Source organism: Balaenoptera physalus, assembly GCF_965194825.1.
Source record: "Balaenoptera physalus genome assembly, chromosome: 13".
NCBI lineage: Eukaryota > Metazoa > Chordata > Mammalia > Artiodactyla > Balaenopteridae > Balaenoptera > Balaenoptera physalus.
Window position 1 is genome coordinate 63,562,095 of NC_138892.1, and position 16,733 is coordinate 63,578,827.

The 16,733-nt window shown below is 45.8% G+C and overlaps 1 protein-coding gene and 1 pseudogene across 3 annotated transcripts; both read left to right on the forward strand.

Moving 5' to 3' along the window:
* Positions 1-29: 29 nt before the first annotated feature.
* On the forward strand, positions 30-16,134 carry CSRNP2 (cysteine and serine rich nuclear protein 2). 2 transcript variants are annotated; one of them, XM_082421386.1, is made up of 6 exons: positions 30-288; positions 5,141-5,265; positions 5,488-5,724; positions 6,998-7,257; positions 10,771-11,067; positions 12,633-16,134. In XM_082421386.1, exons 3-6 carry the CDS (start codon positions 5,574-5,576, stop codon positions 13,554-13,556), a joined length of 1,632 nt encoding a protein of 543 aa, XP_082277512.1. In that variant the 5' UTR covers positions 30-288; positions 5,141-5,265; positions 5,488-5,573; the 3' UTR covers positions 13,557-16,134. The 2 variants fall into 2 exon arrangements, with proteins under 2 accessions (XP_082277512.1, XP_082277511.1); XM_082421385.1 differs by lacking the exon at positions 5,141-5,265.
* On the forward strand, positions 3,062-3,495 carry LOC309641465 (cytochrome c oxidase subunit 7C, mitochondrial pseudogene; annotated as a pseudogene). The gene has a single exon. The product of its transcript is annotated as a cytochrome c oxidase subunit 7C, mitochondrial pseudogene (transcript).
* Positions 16,135-16,733: the final 599 nt, after the last annotated feature.

Sequence of the window (16,733 nt, forward strand, 5' to 3'; positions counted from 1 at the left end):
CCTGAGCGCTGCGGCCAAAGCCTATTGTTAGCCGGAGCCGGGGCGGTTCTGGGTGGCTGCTGCCGGGGGCGCTCGAGTTGCCGGCGCCACCCGCCCTCCGCCGCCTGTCGGCCGACCTGCCCACCCACCGTTCCTACCCGCCCTGCCGCCTTGGGAACTCCCAGACCGTCTCCGCGGCCCCAGGACTCGCTCTCTCCTCCCTCCTTCCCACTTGGGCTAGGGCGGCGACGGCGGCGGCAGCGGGGGCGGCAGAGACCATCACGGGAGGAGGCAGCTGCGGCGGAGCCGGTAATGGGCCTGGGGGTGCGGGGCGGAGGGTGCCGCCTCGTCCTTTCTCGGGATCGGCCTCCCGGCAGCTGTGGAGGAGTGGTCAACCCAGAGCCGCGGGGATGGAGGGGTCAGAAATGAGGGAGGCACGGACGGGAGCGGTCGGGGGTGGGGGTGCGGGGAGCTAGGGCGCCGCTGGGAAGGGAAGGAGTCGGGAGAGGCGTGGGAGCGAGGGGCACGGAGGACGCGCGCCCGGACTGCGGGGGCAGCTTGAGGGAGACCGACGGGCGGCTTAGAAGCCGGCAGGAATTCGAATGCGGGTTGAGTTCGGAATGGAGTGGAGATGATGTACGATGGAGGGAAGTGAAGGAAGGGGAGGGGGAAATAGAGGAAAATGTGGGAGGAGTGGTTGGGAATTTGTGAGTAGCAGGCAGGAAGGGATGGGAAACCGGGTAGGGGCTGCAAACGATTGGAATGAGCGGGAAGGTTAGCAGGAATCAGAAAAGGTGCCCCAGAGCTGAAGGGTTCAGCGGGGGTGTCCGTTAAGGGGAACTGGTGACTTGACATGTCCTTTCAACCCAGGTTCCTGATGTCTCCCATTTTTTCTGGCGTTGTGTGGGAAAACGAAAGCATCACTTTCCCTGGTTGCTAGCTTGATCTTTTTTCACAGGCCCAAACACGCAGCTGACTGCCATCCATTCCTTTTAGTGCCATGGTCTTGATTCATCCTTTTAAAGGGGTTTAGGGTGGCAGTGTGACACACAAACCGTTCTTCAGTATGAAACATTAGAAGTTATCCCTAAGAGACACAGTGTTCCCTTGTCCTGCAGTTTTCAGTTCAAGGTAAATCCATAGTTGATTCAGATTTTCCTTTTCTTTACTGACTTTCCATTTTGCAAATGTCCGAAGCCAGGAGGATGTTGGTGTGTGCCAGAGTTATAAATGACTGGATATCCTTGAGAGTTAATGGCTCCTGCAGCATCATGTTCCATTTCTACCACAAAGATCTCATGTCCTTCATACGATGGGAGGTTAAACATGGAAAGCCAGATTCTAACCTTGTGTCAGTGAAGGGATAAAAACCAGGGAGTGACGGTTGGAGGGGGGCTTCCCTGAAATACCTAGTTTAAACAAGATGTTTTCACTTGAGCACTTTGTAAGTTCATGATCCTGGTAATCACACGGACACATGGATCCACGAAACTCATAGTATTTGAGAAGCAACTCACAGTATTTTGTAAAAGGAGAAACAGGACCTGTAAAAGGAGAAACAGGACCTGTCATCTTATTTAGGTTGATCCTGACACTTCGCAGCAAGCCTTCCTTCCTCTAACCCTACAGCTGGTAGCACTGACGATCTCACTAGAGATTTTTGGCCCTTGACCTTTAGCAGGTTGGGTTTCACTTGAGTAGAGAGGCCTTTCCCTGTGAGATGTACCTTGTCTTATTTTGGACTCATTTATGAGAGAGGCTTTCATTACCTAAACTTTGTCAATACATTCTGCATCCACAAAATTGGGGGGAGGGGCAGTTCCTTTTTTGCTAGTCTCACATATTTGGGCTTTTGTTTTTGGGGTTGGTGATAGGAATCCACATAGGCCTGAAAAGGCTTAAGTCTAACACTACAATACAGATATGCTGTAGATCTATTTTATTTGATGCTAGCCTAAAAACTTCTATATACTATGGATCTAAATTATTTCATGTATCTTTGGGAAATGTTCAACTAGTAGAAACACTTGAGAAAAGACAGAAAGACATGTAGCTAGAAAGGGTCAGCTGACCTTTCATTTTACTGGCATAAAAGCTTTTATAGAGGTTTGCATTATTTTCTCCAAAAGCATTTGTTGTTTGAGTTGGTCATTTTGACAGTTAACTGTCAGTTATGACCTGCATTTCCAGTCTCATCGTGTTTATTTCTGTATGGGTTTAAGTGCTTGGAGTATAACTTAGAAGTGTTTTTCTCGAACATAAGCACTGATCCTCTGCCAATGAATAAATAGTTGAGAGAAGTGGGAATGACTGACTTCTAATTGTGGTTTGAAAGGAAGTTGAATTGATAAACTGGAAAGTGGAACCCATTCTTGTTGCTATTTCAGAGAAAGATTTCTTCAGGCCACAGTGGAAGTGGATGGGAGGTTTCTTGGTGCCCAGTGGACATCTTTATCTAACAAGTCAAGTTCACACCAGAGAGTTGGATGAGGAGAGCTGGGTTGAAATTTAAACTTATATTGAACAGAATCGTCGGATTTTTTTTTTTTTTTTTTTAAATGGGTTAATGGCAGAAAAAGTGATGCTAACACCCTGGATAGGGTAAAGAGAGCTCAGTCAATATGCACATTATTTACATATGTAGCCGTTCAGACATGTTAAGAAAAATACTTTTTTTCTAGGTTTCACATCTTTTTTCTTCTTTCTTACCTGCCTCCTGTCATTGCCCAGAAACCTCTATTCCAGAAGTGGAAGTGAGGAAGACATAGAAAAAAGAGAGAAAGAGAATAGAACAAGCAGCCTGCAATCCTGGCTGCACGAGAGTGCACAAAAAGTGACCTGAAGAGAAGGGATACCCTGAGGGTACCTGGGTTAAGACAGTGGAGAATCCTCATAATAAAGATGATCTTGGACCAGACCCAGCCTCCTGCAGGGCTCAAAGGAAATATTCAAAGGCAGCCACACTACCGGAAGCAAAGGGACACCTGAACAAAGGACAGGAGTGCACATTTGCTTCCAGTTGTCAATCCCCGAGTGCTTCCAGGCTGAGGAAAAAGGCACTTCCTAGTAGCAACACTAACTGGATCTCAGTTAAAACTGAAGCCAACAGGGGAACAAGGTCGTGAAGAAAGGAGTGCTGGGTGTGCTGCCGCCATTTCTTCCGCCTTAAGTTTCTGCGCCTTTCGCAGGGCTTCCAACAGCGCTATGTTGGGACAAAGCATCCGGAGGTTCACAACCTCTGTGGTCCGTAGGAGCCACTATGAGGAGGGTCCAGGGAAGAATTTACCATTTCCAGTGGAAAACAAGTGGCGGTTACTAGCTATGATGACTTTGTACTTTGGGTCTGGATTTGCTGCACCTTTCTATATAGTAAGACACCAACTGCTTAAAAAATAATCCATGAGACAGATACGAAGAGGAGCATTTTAAGATGTTCAGTCTCTTTGAAAAAAGGATCAAACTCTTGAACTCAGCATCCTAGATATGTTTGTAAATAAACATAGCATAAATCCTTAATGCCTCTTCTCTGAAATATGGAACATGATAATTGAAAAAAAAAAAAAACTGAAGCCAGACTTACGTCCTTTCTGAGAAGGATTTTGAGCTCAGTCTGCTTTTTCATGTGATCGATAAGATTTTTAAGTGGGGAGGAAATATTAAATTCAGTGGTCAACATTCTTTTATTTTTTTTATTCCACCCACATATGTACTCAATAGCAAAGGTCTCCCCTCCCCCAATAATAGAATGGAATGAGAAATTTGTTAGTTAATAGGTATCTTTAAGCCCAGCTGAAATCTTAACCCATAAAAGTCTTTGGCTCTCTCCATTCTTACCGATGTCCTAGGAATGTGATCTCTGATGGTAAGATCAGTAACCTGAAGAACAAAATTGATACTTTGGTTTCATTTTTAAATTTAATTACAATTCTTATCTAGTGCTTGATTAATTTTTTTCTTTCTGGACTATTTATTTCAGGAATGTGCTTTTCTGAGACCTATGATGACAGGTTTCTTAGGTGCATCTTGTGACTTGAATGCAGAATTTTGAGGAGATCTGGCTAGATAAATTAGAAGTTCCTGAAGTACTTACTAGGTCTGGTTGACTGTGTAGAGGTGACCCAAGAGCAGACAAATCGCTTCCAAGAGACAGTCTAGAAAAACAGCTCTGTAGCAGGCATCCCTTGACACCACAGTATATTCTGGGTAGCTGCTCTGCAGTAATGCAGCCCTGGCTTTCTGGGCAGTGTTTTTATTCCTGCTGCATAATTAGCAACTAGTGAGATCATAGTCTGGGGAGATTCTGGCATTACTGAGGCAAAAGCAGGGAGGTTTCAGATCATCACTTGTGGCTTCAGCTTTGACAGCGTTTCTGCTGAGCAGATTCATATCCTTGGGAACTTAAGTCCAAAGATGGAGGAGAAATATTTGTACCTGGGAAGTGGAATATCCCAGATTCCTTGGTTGTGTGGCAGCATGTTGAAAACACTGCCTGCCATATCAGTGTAACCAGAGTAAATTGTCACTCCTTTTGCTGTTTGTTGTGCCCTTGCTGGTTTCTTTATAGAGGGCAAAGATTGTAAAGCTACGTCTTCCTTGCACAGAGGATGATGGTAGGTCAGCTGAGCCCTATTTTATGGAGCAGTAGGCTATTGGGAAAGAGTCTGGGTTTTGAAGCCAGTGCAGATTCTAATCTTCAGTCCATTCTTTAGAACCCAATTTGACCTTTTCAGGAGCCTGGTGAGACACTTTACATTTGTGAAGATCTGGGTAAAGCATTTCCCTGACTGCCAATGTACTTTGAAATTGAAAGCCTAGAGCAGTATTTCCCAAAGTGTGTTCCCAGGATCATTTGCCCCCCCCCCCAAGATACTCTAGAAACAAAGGGTTCCTTAATCATGGGTGCAAAACGCTGCATCCTATTTCCTCCCACCCTTCACCAGGTTCATTAGCATATTAAAAGCCTCTAAAAGGTCTTCCATAAGCAGTTTTCTAAAGTATTTTGACACAGCCGTCCCATTTCCATGTAAAAGCTATTAATATCTATGGAACTAGTTTATTTAATGGATACACTTAAGGAAATGCCAGGCTATATTTCCACTAGGAAAAATAATTGGATCTAGTCTAGGTTTAGGCACAGCCTAATTCTGCCTTTGATCCCCAGTCCCTCCTGCTGACCCCGTGGAGAGCTCTCCTGGGTGAGCAGAAGAGCAGCTACTGTTACCCCAGGGCTAATGAAGCCTGGAGTCCAGCCGGCTTGGAAGCAAAGGCCTTCACTCCACTGGGAAGGTGCTGCTGCTAGTCATCTCATTATCCTAAGAGTGACTGAGACTGGAGGGCTGGGGAGAGATAAAAGTAGGAGAGTGCTGGCTGGAGAGAGATGACCTTGTTTCTAGAGAGCAGACATCAGTGCTAGCTCGGGTGCTTTCTTCAGTTGGAGAGCCTTGTGTATAGACTTGGGAGGGGTCTGTCTTAGGACAGGAGTGCTGATTCCTCTTTTCCCCTGGGCAGAATCCTAATGCACCTGGCTGACTGGTGGTGAGCAGGGGCTTTGGGGCCAACGTGGTGGGCTCCCCAAGGAAACCCCTTTGAAACCAATGGATGCATTCACGGGCTCGGGTCTCAAGAGGAAGTTTGATGATGTGGATGTGGGTTCATCAGTTTCCAACTCCGATGATGAGATCTCCAGCAGTGACAGCGCTGACAGCTGCGACAGCCTCAATCCTCCCACAGCTGCCAGCTTCACACGTGAGTGAGCCGCTCCCTCCCTGCCTACCCCCATGTACCCCAAGCATTGGAGCCCATTGCAGCTCTTTGAGACAGCTTTTGTCCAGCTTGGGGATTTGCCCTTATTCGTAATCTCTCCCACCCTTAGCTCAGCCTTGCTCTTTGGAGGACCTCATTGCTCTAATATCATAGACTTATATTAAATATGAATTATTCTAGCTGATTTTACTTATGCTGTGCTTTGTGAGTCCCCAGAATGGGTTGAATTAAACTGAAGAAGGAGGAGTCTAGGAGTCTACGCTTCCCCACTAGAGTCCTATAGAGTTCCACAAAATTGTAGCTCTAGCAGGACATAAATGCTTACTGCCTGGACAACTGGGGCATCTCCACACTTCTTAATTCTTATGGTTCAATTAGTTTCTTGGAAAGAACTTCGGATTCTGTAGATCAAGGGTTGTCTGTGGGCTAAATCTGGCTCACTGCCTGTTTTTGTAAATAAAGTTTTATTGGAACACAGCCACACCCAGTGTCTATGATGGCTTTTCATGCTGCAGTGGCAGAATTGAGTGGTAGTTGGCAACAGAGACCTCATGGCTTGCAAAGCCTAAAATATTTACTACCTGGACCTTTACAGAAGAAGTTTGCCATCTCCTGCTATAGAGCAAGACTACCAGGGGTGTTGCCTGGTGGCCTAGTGGTTAGGATTCGGCATTTTCACTGCTGTGGCCCGGGTTCAGTCCCTGGTCAGGGAACTGAGATCCCGCAAGCAATGTGGCGTGGCCAAAACAACAACAAAACACCGTCCAAAAGAATTTTCTGTTATCATAGAAATGTTATGTATCTGCACTGTCCAGTATGATAGCCATTAGCCACATGTGGCTATTGAGCACTTGAAGTGTGATTAGTGTAACTGAGGAGCTAAATTTTAAGTTTTATTTCACTTTAACTAATTTAAATTGCCACATGTGACTAGTAGCTGCTGTATTGGACAGTGAAGCTTATGTAGATTGTTACATCCTGAAAAGATTACCTAGAGATTCTCTTCCCAGCTGATGTCTAAAAATAGATTTTGTGATCATCTGTTTGGGTGAAGTCAGTCTGGAGGCAGTGGTATGGACCAGCTGATGGTCAAGGTCCCTTCCAACTGTGCTTTTAAGATTTGAAAATTAGGAAGGTCTCTAGATACAGGGAGCACCTTTGGAGAAGAGCTGAGAGCCTAGATGAATGAGAAAGAATGAGGTCCCCAAACAGGCCATCTCTGGGTTAAAGTTTTCTTTCTGTGCTCCCTTCTCAGCCACATCCATCCTGAAGCGGCAGAAGCAGCTGCGGAGGAAGAATGTGCGCTTTGACCAGGTGACTGTGTACTACTTTGCCCGGCGCCAGGGTTTCACCAGCGTGCCCAGCCAGGGCGGCAGCTCTCTTGGCATGGCCCAGCGCCATAACTCTGTACGCAGCTACACGCTCTGTGAGTTTGCTCAGGAGCAGGAGGTGAACCATCGGGAGATTCTTCGTGAACACCTGAAGGAGGAGAAACTCCACGCCAAGAAGATGAAGGTGCCTAAGGGGTCTAGGGTCTGGTACTTCCCATGTGCCAAGATAAAGCAGGAAACCATCTAGGTCTATCATGTGGTGTTTTTGTTTTGTTTTGTTTTTGGGCTGTTGCCTTTTGTACATAGAGATTTCATATCTTTCTAGTGAGAAATCTCAGATTTGGATTCAAATCTCAGTCTGAGATGCCATTCTTTTTGTCTCTGGTAGGGAGTCTAGCAGAGATAGCAAAATGGCTTCCCTAGAATTCCCTATTCTCGCCCGCTCTGCAAGTGTTTTTTGTTTTTTTAATTAATTTGTTTATTATTTATTTATTTTTGGCTGTGTTGGGTCTTCGTTTCTGTGCAAGGGCTTTCTCCAGTTGCGGCAAGCGGGGCCACTTTTCATCACGGTGCGCGGGCCTCTCACCATTGCGGCGACTCTTGCTGCGGAGCACAGGCTCCAGACGCGCAGGCTCAGCAGTTGTGGCTCACGGGCCCAGGTGCTCTGCGGCATGTGGGATCTTCCCAGACCAGGGCTCGAACCCGTGTCCCCTGCATTGGCAGGCAGACACTCAACCACTGCGCCACCAGGGAAGCCCTCTGCAAGTGTTTTTAAAGTTTAAAGTGTGAATACCTGAAGATATTCAAGTCTGCCACCCCTGGACCCTGAGGAAGCAGTGTTTCAGTTTCTCGTCAAATGACTGTCCATTGGCCTGATGCACAGAACAGGTTTTGGATCTTTTACATCCTCTGAAAGGATCCTGCTGATTCTGTAACTCCCATAGCTTCTAGGTGACAGTTTTTCAGGTATAAACAATAGCATTACCAAATAGTTATTTCGATCTGTACAGTACTGGGCCTGCAGTCTGATGCCGCACCAGCTCTTCAAGTTTAGGAGGAGAACAGGGCTGGAAGACCCATCTCAGATGGCTCTTTATAGCTACACGTTTGCTCTCAGCACTGCTTGGCACTCCACAGCCATAGTTTCCACCAGTCCGCAAAAATTGCCCCCAGAGTTCCTAGTTCCAAATTTGGAGAACACTGCTTCAGGCCTGGCCAAGTTCTTCTGGGCTCAAAGTATGCGGACCCACATTAAAACAGGTGGCTGCATTATTTCCAGGGTCGTGGGTGAAATCCTAATGAGACACACCAGAATGTGGTAGGGTTGGAGAACTGGTGGCAGAGGATGTATGTGAACCAGATCTCGCTGCTCTCTCCCTTTGAGAACTCTATGTCTGCTGCCCGAAGTCTACGCCTAAAGACTTACACCTGTTTTTCTAACTAGAATGACATTCAGGCTTCCCTTTTTTCTGTCTGAGGAATTCCGTCACTGACCCTATCACCTTCCTGCTGCTATAGCAACAGCTGGGCAAATAAACACTCTTCTCATCATTTGTAATGAAGGTTTTCTTCCTATTTCCTAAGAAGAAACATCTCCCCTAAATCTGGTAGAGGGATGACATGTCAAAGCAGACACCCTGTTCTGTGTCCTCCCTTGTAGGAGGTCTAGGGACAAAGCCAGGCAAACTCGAGACTGAGAAACAGCACTGCTACTTATTAAGCAGATTTAGTGAGCAGCACAATGGTGGCATCTAATACATCTTTCTGTGTCAATAGAACACCCTTACGTTGGTCCACTTTACTCTTTTCTTAGAAATTTTTCCTGTCTTTAGCACTCTATAGGGGAGGCAGTTGGTCTCAAAAAATATACATTTTGCATCTCCCATATGCCATCTAATATTTGTTTTCCCTTTGGACTTCCACCCTCCCCCCCAAAAAAAAGCTGCTGGTGCTTTGCATCAGCATTAGTACCTATAATTTTTCTAATATTTTTATTACTTTTTTTGGCTTTTTATCCATATGGAATTCATTATTATGAATAGTATGAATTGGAAATCTTACTTTTTTTCCAAAAGAATATACAGTTGTCCCAATACCATTTAATGACTAGAAGAGTCTTTTCCTTACTGATTTGAAATGCCACCTCTGTTAGAATATATTAAATTCTCATATCTACATGGGTTTCTTTCTATTGCATGTCTCATCTCTTTCCTTTGAGAGGATAGCAAGGAGGGAGGGTGCTTCGGAGGAGGCCAACCTTGGTGAAATAGGCAGGAGCAATGCTAAGGTCTGTGGAAAGGCCGCTCGTAGTTGGCCTGCCTGGGACAGAAATAATAGTCTAGGGGATCCCCAGAAGCACCACTTTATTTCTCTCATTTCTCTTATCACCTCCCCCCCAAACAAACAAACAAACAAGTGTATACCTTATTAGCCAGGTCTCTTGCATCACATCTCTCCCAGGAGTTGTTCCTTTACCAGCACTTTTCTGGCTGGCTGATGAAATAAGCCAATAGCTTGGCTTTTATCCTGCTAGTAGCTTCCAGAGCCCTGGGGATTGTGAGGCCTCATTTTCTTTACCTGAATTCTCTAGTGAGTTTTCAAAACTCATTCAGCCACAGATTGTCTTCAGCCTGTCCTTCCACTAAGATTCCCTTTCCTGGTTCTCTGTCCTTCTTACCCAGAGAACCCAGATTTCTGCCTGCAGAGAGTACACTCAGTATCATATATGCCACCCTACCTCACATACAGACTTTTTTTGAAACCAAATAAAAAAGGATTAGGAAGGAGAAAGAGGGAATTCCCTGGTGGTCCAGTGGTTAGGACTTGGCGCTTTCACTGCCGAGGGCCCAGGTTCAGTCCCTGGTTGGGCAACTAAGATCCCACAAGCCACGCGGCACGACCAAAAAAAAAGAGGAGAAAGAATATATTTCTTCTAGGCCGTGGTTTGGAAGTGAGGGCTTTCTTGACAGCCATTAATAACTTGCTCATTTTTTTTCTCCTCCACATAAAATGAAGCTCTTCTGTGTATGCACAGATAATTATTCACACTGTGGGGGTTCAGGTTCATTGACAAAGACTGGTGGGTAGCCTTGTACTATACTTTAATGTACTCTTCTTCCCACAGTGTGGTTTGGGGTCCTTTAGGGTGCAAACTGAAGGGTGTTTTGCAAGGTTGTTTACATCAAAGGAACATGCAGCCATTGAAATACCTTCTCTTCTTCCGTGTATGAGAAGGCAGGTTAGCTGAAGCTAAGGGACACAAGCCTGGGAATGGAGGGTATATTTGTGGGAAAAGATTATCTTCTGGGAGGGAAGGTGAGACAGAGGTTTTAAGAGACGTTGATCCAGAAAGGTGATGTCCCTTGTGTTGATGGGCTGGTGTTAGAGCTGCACAGGCTTCCTGTCTTCCTGCTCTAGAATTGTTCTCTTGACCGACTCTATCCAGTACGGTAGCCACCAGCCATACTAGTGGCTATTTATACGTAATTAAAATTAAATAAAGGTGAAAGTTCAGTTTCTCAGTTGCACTAGCCCCATTTATAGTGCTCAGTAGCCACACGTGCGTCGGGATGGGCTGCACGGATATCTCCGTCACGGCAGAAAGTTCACTTGGCCCAAGCTGCCCTAGGTGCCCCCGGTGAGAAGGCTCCTGCTGATAATGCTCTAGAGCCTGACCTTCCTTCCTGTCTCTTGGCAGCTGACCAAGAACGGGACAGTGGAGTCGGTGGAGGCCGACTGCCTGACATTGGATGATGTTTCAGATGAAGATATTGATGTGGAAAACGTGGAGGTGGATGATTACTTCTTCCTGCAGCCTCTGCCCACCAAACGGCGACGGGCCCTGCTGAGGGCTTCTGGGGTCCACCGCATTGATGCTGAAGAGAAGCAAGAACTTCGAGCCATCCGACTGTCACGGGAAGAGTGTGGTTGTGACTGTCGACTGTATTGTGACCCGGAAGCCTGTGCCTGTAGCCAGGCTGGGATTAAATGCCAGGTCGGTCCACATTTTGCTGTGATAGTATATCCACCCTAGAGTCAGGGGTGTCTAGTGTGGGTGCCAGTGAATGTGGGAGATGCCCATGCATGGGTGAACACTTCAGTTCTACAGCCTTCCTCCACCAACAAAGAAAACAAGTATGACGGGATTCTTAGGCTGTGGAGATAGCAATGATCTTTTTTTTTCTGGGTATCTCACCTCAGAGGTGATAAGCAGCAGTTGTTGGCACATGGAGGAACGGGGGTTAGTGAGTTTAACATTTAATAGCTGTCCTTGAATATTGACTGATTCCTTGAGGTAAATGGAAGCAGAGGACTGAGGTAGGCCTTTAGATTTTATCCTACAAACACTTATTCACAGTACCTCTACTCCAATTTTGTAAAAATCAGAATAGTCCTCAGAATCTGATTAAGGATCAGATTTGGGCTTAAATCCATAGTGTCCTAAAAGATAGAAAGCATCATCCCCCAGAGGGCCTTCTGACAAGGGACAGTTTGGAAGACACATCTCAACTGAAAATGGCAGTACCATCCCAAAGAATGAAATTTATCTGGAACCTGTATACTGAGGCTGTGGTGCTGAGTCCTTGTGGTTGAATTTATCCTAACCTTTTCTTTCTTATTTTCAGGTTGGTATCAGATAGCTATAGCAGGTCCGACCAGATAATGCTTTTCAGACTGAGTCCCGTAACGAATCAGTCTGTTATACACAAACCTGAGGACAGTCCTAAGAAATGGATTGTTCCTAAGAACTGGAAGGGAGAGTTCTAGAAGTTGATTTCATAGGAAGACACTGTATTTGTACAGAAGACTTATTTGTCTTCTCACAATTTTAATTTTATTTTTGATATGTATGGGGTGTTTTCATTTGGGGGATTCAAAAGGGAAATAAGGAGGTAGAAAGCATCTCCTTTCCAGATATCCCTGGTGTATAAGTTAATTATCTTGATAACTGCTTCCAAACCAAGCTAGCCAACCATCAGGGGAAAATGAAGCCGGTAGTGAAAAGCTGGCCATTATTTTGTTCGAAACTTCACTATAGCACCTTGGCAAACAAAGGCACTTTTGCCTAGTTTCCCCATTATGTATTGCTTTGGACTAGCGAGATCTTCTACCTCCTTTCCCATGCCTGTCATCAAAGAACACAGTAGGCTTGGGCCCTGGCCTTTTGTTTTCTTAATAAAGTAGGTAGGTTCTGGAAAAGTCTCTGAGGCATATACATTTCTTTTCTCTGAGAACTGTCAGCTTTCAGAGAGGTATCTCTGGTCTTTTGACTGGAAGGGCCCTTTGACATGATCTTTGTCTTCTTTTTGTTTAGAAGAGGAAACAAAGCCCTGGAGAGAGAAATGACTTTCTTGAGGTCACACTACTAATTAGTGGCTGTGCTAGAATGGAAAGCAGGTGGTCTGATAACTCCCATCTAGTGCTCCGGTAGCTCATGCTGCAGGTTATGTTTTGAATTGGTTGTTTCTCTTGTAAGAGGACCTCAAACCCTGACTCCCTGTGTTCGCCAGCTAACGTCTCGTATCTCATCTGGCCTCAACCTCCTTGTCCCCTCCTCAGGTGGACCGCATGTCCTTTCCATGTGGCTGCTCCCGGGACGGCTGTGGGAACATGGCTGGGCGCATTGAATTCAACCCAATCCGGGTCCGGACTCATTACCTCCACACCATCATGAAGCTGGAGCTGGAGAGCAAGCGGCAGGTGAGCCGCCCGCCAGCCCCAGACGAGGAGCCCTCCCCCGCTGCCAGCTGCAGCCTGGCGGCAGCACAGGGCTCAGAGACACAGGACTTCCAGGAGTTCATCGCTGAGAATGAGACGGCGGTGCTGCACCTGCAGAGTGCGGAGGAGCTGGAGCGGCTCCAGGCGGAGGAGGACTCGAGCGGCTCCAGTGCCAGCCTGGACTCCAGCATAGAGAGCCTGGGCGTGTGCATCCTGGAGGAGCCCCTGGCTGTTCCCGAAGAGCTGTGCCCAGGCCTGGCAGCCCCCATCCTCATCCAGGCTCAGCTGCCCCCAGGCTCCTCCGTGCTGTGTTTTGCCGAGAACTCGGACCAGCCGACTGCCTCAGCTGTGAACAACCCATCCTACTTGAACAGTGGGCCCCTGGTCTACTACCAGGTGGAGCAGAGGCCAGTCCTGGGGGTGAAAGGAGAGCCTGGTACGGAAGAAGTCCCGCCCTCGTTCCCCAAGGAGAAGGATCTGAGTGTCTTCTCTCTCCCGGTTACCTCACTGGTGGCTTGTGGCCCCACAGACCCGGCTGCCCTCTGTAAGTCAGAGGTGGGGAAAACATCCACGCTAGAAGCGCTAGTGCCCGAAGATCGTAACCCCGAGGAGCCTGAGGATGAAGACTTCCGCCCCTCTTGGTCCCCCTCAAAGCTCCCCTTGCGCACGGACAATGAAGAGGGCTGTGTGGTGGAGAAGACCTCACAGCAGAGTGAGGCCCGGCCCCCTGAAGAGCCTTCCCTGGAGCTCCCTCTGGCAGTGTGACACGGGGATGGAGATTATGCCTCTTACCCATTCTCTATTTATTCCCTTATTTTATCTAACACCATTTCAAAAACAAAACTGTAGAAGCAGCTGCTGCTCCCATGTTATTTTATTGGGGTCTTTGGGGTACGGGTGGGAAAGGATTGTTTGTACAAGTATTTTTTAAAGGGCCAAGAGAACCAAGGAGACCAGCCTCAGCTCGATCTGGGGATAGAGTCTTGGGGCAGAGGAGGCTACATACTGAGCTTTCTGGGCCGTTGGAACAGCACTACGATCTCACAGGAGAAGCTGGGTAATTCAAACAGCTGTTCACGTAGGGACCAGAACACAACAATTGGAACAGCATGACAGAGCCCCTTCCCTCTCCTGAGCTCCAGGCAGGGAACAAGCTCATTTTCCTCAGTGGTTACTCTGATATCCCACTTTGGTGTATCATAATAATACAGTTGGAATCATCAGCTGGTTGAGTCTAGAGAGGAGGGGGTGAAAGGGTCTCTGCTTCTGTACAAAACATCCAGGATCTATAAAAATTTAACCTGCGTTCCCTGGGCCCCTATTTGGTAAATAAGTTAATATTTGACATGTTTGGTGTTCTCTGACCTGTTCCCCACACTGGGGATTCCTGGTCTTAACTTGAATTGTTTCTTTCACATGTTCTTAGGTACTAGAGTTAAACTGGTCTTTTTTTTTTTACCCCTCTGTCCTTTTTCCTTTGAAGGGAAAGAGCTAGATTGGCTGGGGACATGGCATCAAGAGCCTGAGTCTTCTGTATATGTCTAACCCCAGCTCCATCAGGCAGCTTTAGTCTGGGGCTCACACATCCCATGGGAGGCCTATATGGAGCATTAACCTGTGTCCAAAGGAGGCAGCAGGAACAGGCTGCTGTCTGGAAAGATGACTTTGTGCCATGCTTGCTTTTTCACCCAGCTTGTCCCCTCACCCCAATCTGAGAAATTTGAGCTTTAAAGGAATGTAGGATGTGGCAAGTTCACCAACTAGTTTTTGTTTCCTTTTTGTATCTGCCCTCGTGGTCCCTCTTGGATATACAGGGTTAGAGTTCTTATACTATATTCTTATACTGTTCACCCCCAATAACTGCAAATGCTTATTGGATCCCTCCCATCTTGATATATAAAGATTGGAAGCCAAACCAGTTCTTAAATGCTACATACAACTTCCAGGTTCTGAAGAAGTCAAGTTCTGGCTGTAACCTTTGAGGTCTATAGAGTGGGACTCAGATTCAGTTTGTACCTGAATTAGGGGGGATACAGTTCCTGTTCTCTTATGTCCTGCTTACGTTCCAGGATGTCCTCCATTGAACACCACTGAATTCTTTTTTACTAGCAAAGTTATTTTTGCCTGTTTTATTTCATTCTTTTTTTATGGCCTCTGTTTGAAGAGGGAGGCAGTAGGGAGCAAAACACTCTTCTTTAGCATCCTTTACACCATGCTTCATTACTGCTATGGTTTATTAACCAGGAAAAAAAAAAGTAAAGAACTTTTTTTTTTTGGTGGAGGAGATTAACTGTTCCTACTTATCTTGCTCATAAAGCCTTTTCTTGTGGGATCTTAAGGCCCTGGTGTCTGAAAGCAACCTTCATGTACATTGCAGCAGCATTTCACCTATCAAACCTAAACTGAGCCTGAAAGGCCTCATATTTAACACAGATACATCTTTTAACGCATTCTGCCTCGCCTGTTCCTGTCTTTGCTGGGTTTTACAGGGGAGTAAAATAATAAGTCATAGGGGAGTTAATAAGTCATAGGCCCTTATCTCTCCCCATCCTCTAGTCTCACGAAATGGAGTTGAGAGTCTGAAGTACCTGAGATCTAGGTGCTATCCCGAACTGAGCTACGCTCTGCCACCTTAGACTGGTCCCCTCAGATACAAGACTGAAGTTTTAATTGGGAATTTGGAGAAAAATCTTTCTAGAAGTTTGTGTTGGAAGGTGAAGGTGAGCGTTATACATTCCCTCCTTAGGAAGGCTCCAGCCTAAGCTAGGGAGTGGATCTCACCTGTTCGGTAGGACACACATTTGGGATCAAACCAAGAATTTGCATCTAACTAGACTCATTGCCAACCTCCAAGATAATTTGATTTTTCTGAAAAACTAGTTTCTTAATATAAGTCCATCCCTTCATTAACTCTGCAATTCTGACTCACCTATCCCAAGCTTTTAAATGCTAAATATTAACGTTTAGCATCAACTGTCTTGTCAAGCAAAGGGCCTCTTCTACAAACCTGATCCATCTCGTTTCTGGTGCTACCTGAGTCGGACAGAATTATAGCTCACGGTTGCTAGAAAGGCTAGGCCTCTGATCACAGAGGCAGAGAGCTTCAGTCCCGCTTAGTCTAGGCCTAGATAAAAAACTGATTCATTATTACAACGCTTAATTATTTTCCAATTTCCTTTCTCACATACTGTACACAGGTAGTATTTTCAATGTGAATCCAAAGCTTGTCTGGTTCTCTGAAAAAAAAATTTTTTTTTTTTTGCCTTTTAGGTCCTTTACATTGTGATAATGCTGTATTTAAAGAGAATATTTAAATGTAATATTAAAGAAATATTCAAAAGAATGGTGTGTTATTCTTTATCTTGGCAGACCACAAGTCAGTTACTTGTTAGAGAAAAGATGCTTCTCTAGCATTGTATATAAAACCAATTAGGTCAGTTAAGGATTAATGTTAACAATAGGAACGTTTTATGGTGGAAAAATAGAACATTCTTTGGAGCATCAAGAGCTTGACTTGCATCATATGCCCTAACATACCTTTTCAGCTGAAGCAGGCCTTGATCTGCCCTGCTGGAGCTTTTCCCACCTCAGTCCCTACTCTTGGGGCCCACTTTGTAACTCCATTACTTTATATATATATATATGTATATGAAATTCGCTATTCCTGGTTACCATCTTAAAATCCAGCAAGAGGATCAACTTCAAATTAGCTCCTTTGTCATTTCCATCCCATCAGAAGGTTCTATTCCAACCAGTTATCTCGCCATTAGTTAGCTTATGTCAGTCAGTCTTGTAAAAGGAGCCTTAGTAAAATGATTAGGGTACGCATAAGTAATTTCCAGCAACTGGTTTCAGGCAATCTTTACTTGAGCTTAAAAACAGTGCTTCAAAAAAAAAAACAGTGCTTCATGCGTTTACAATAAGTTACTACAGGTCACTGAT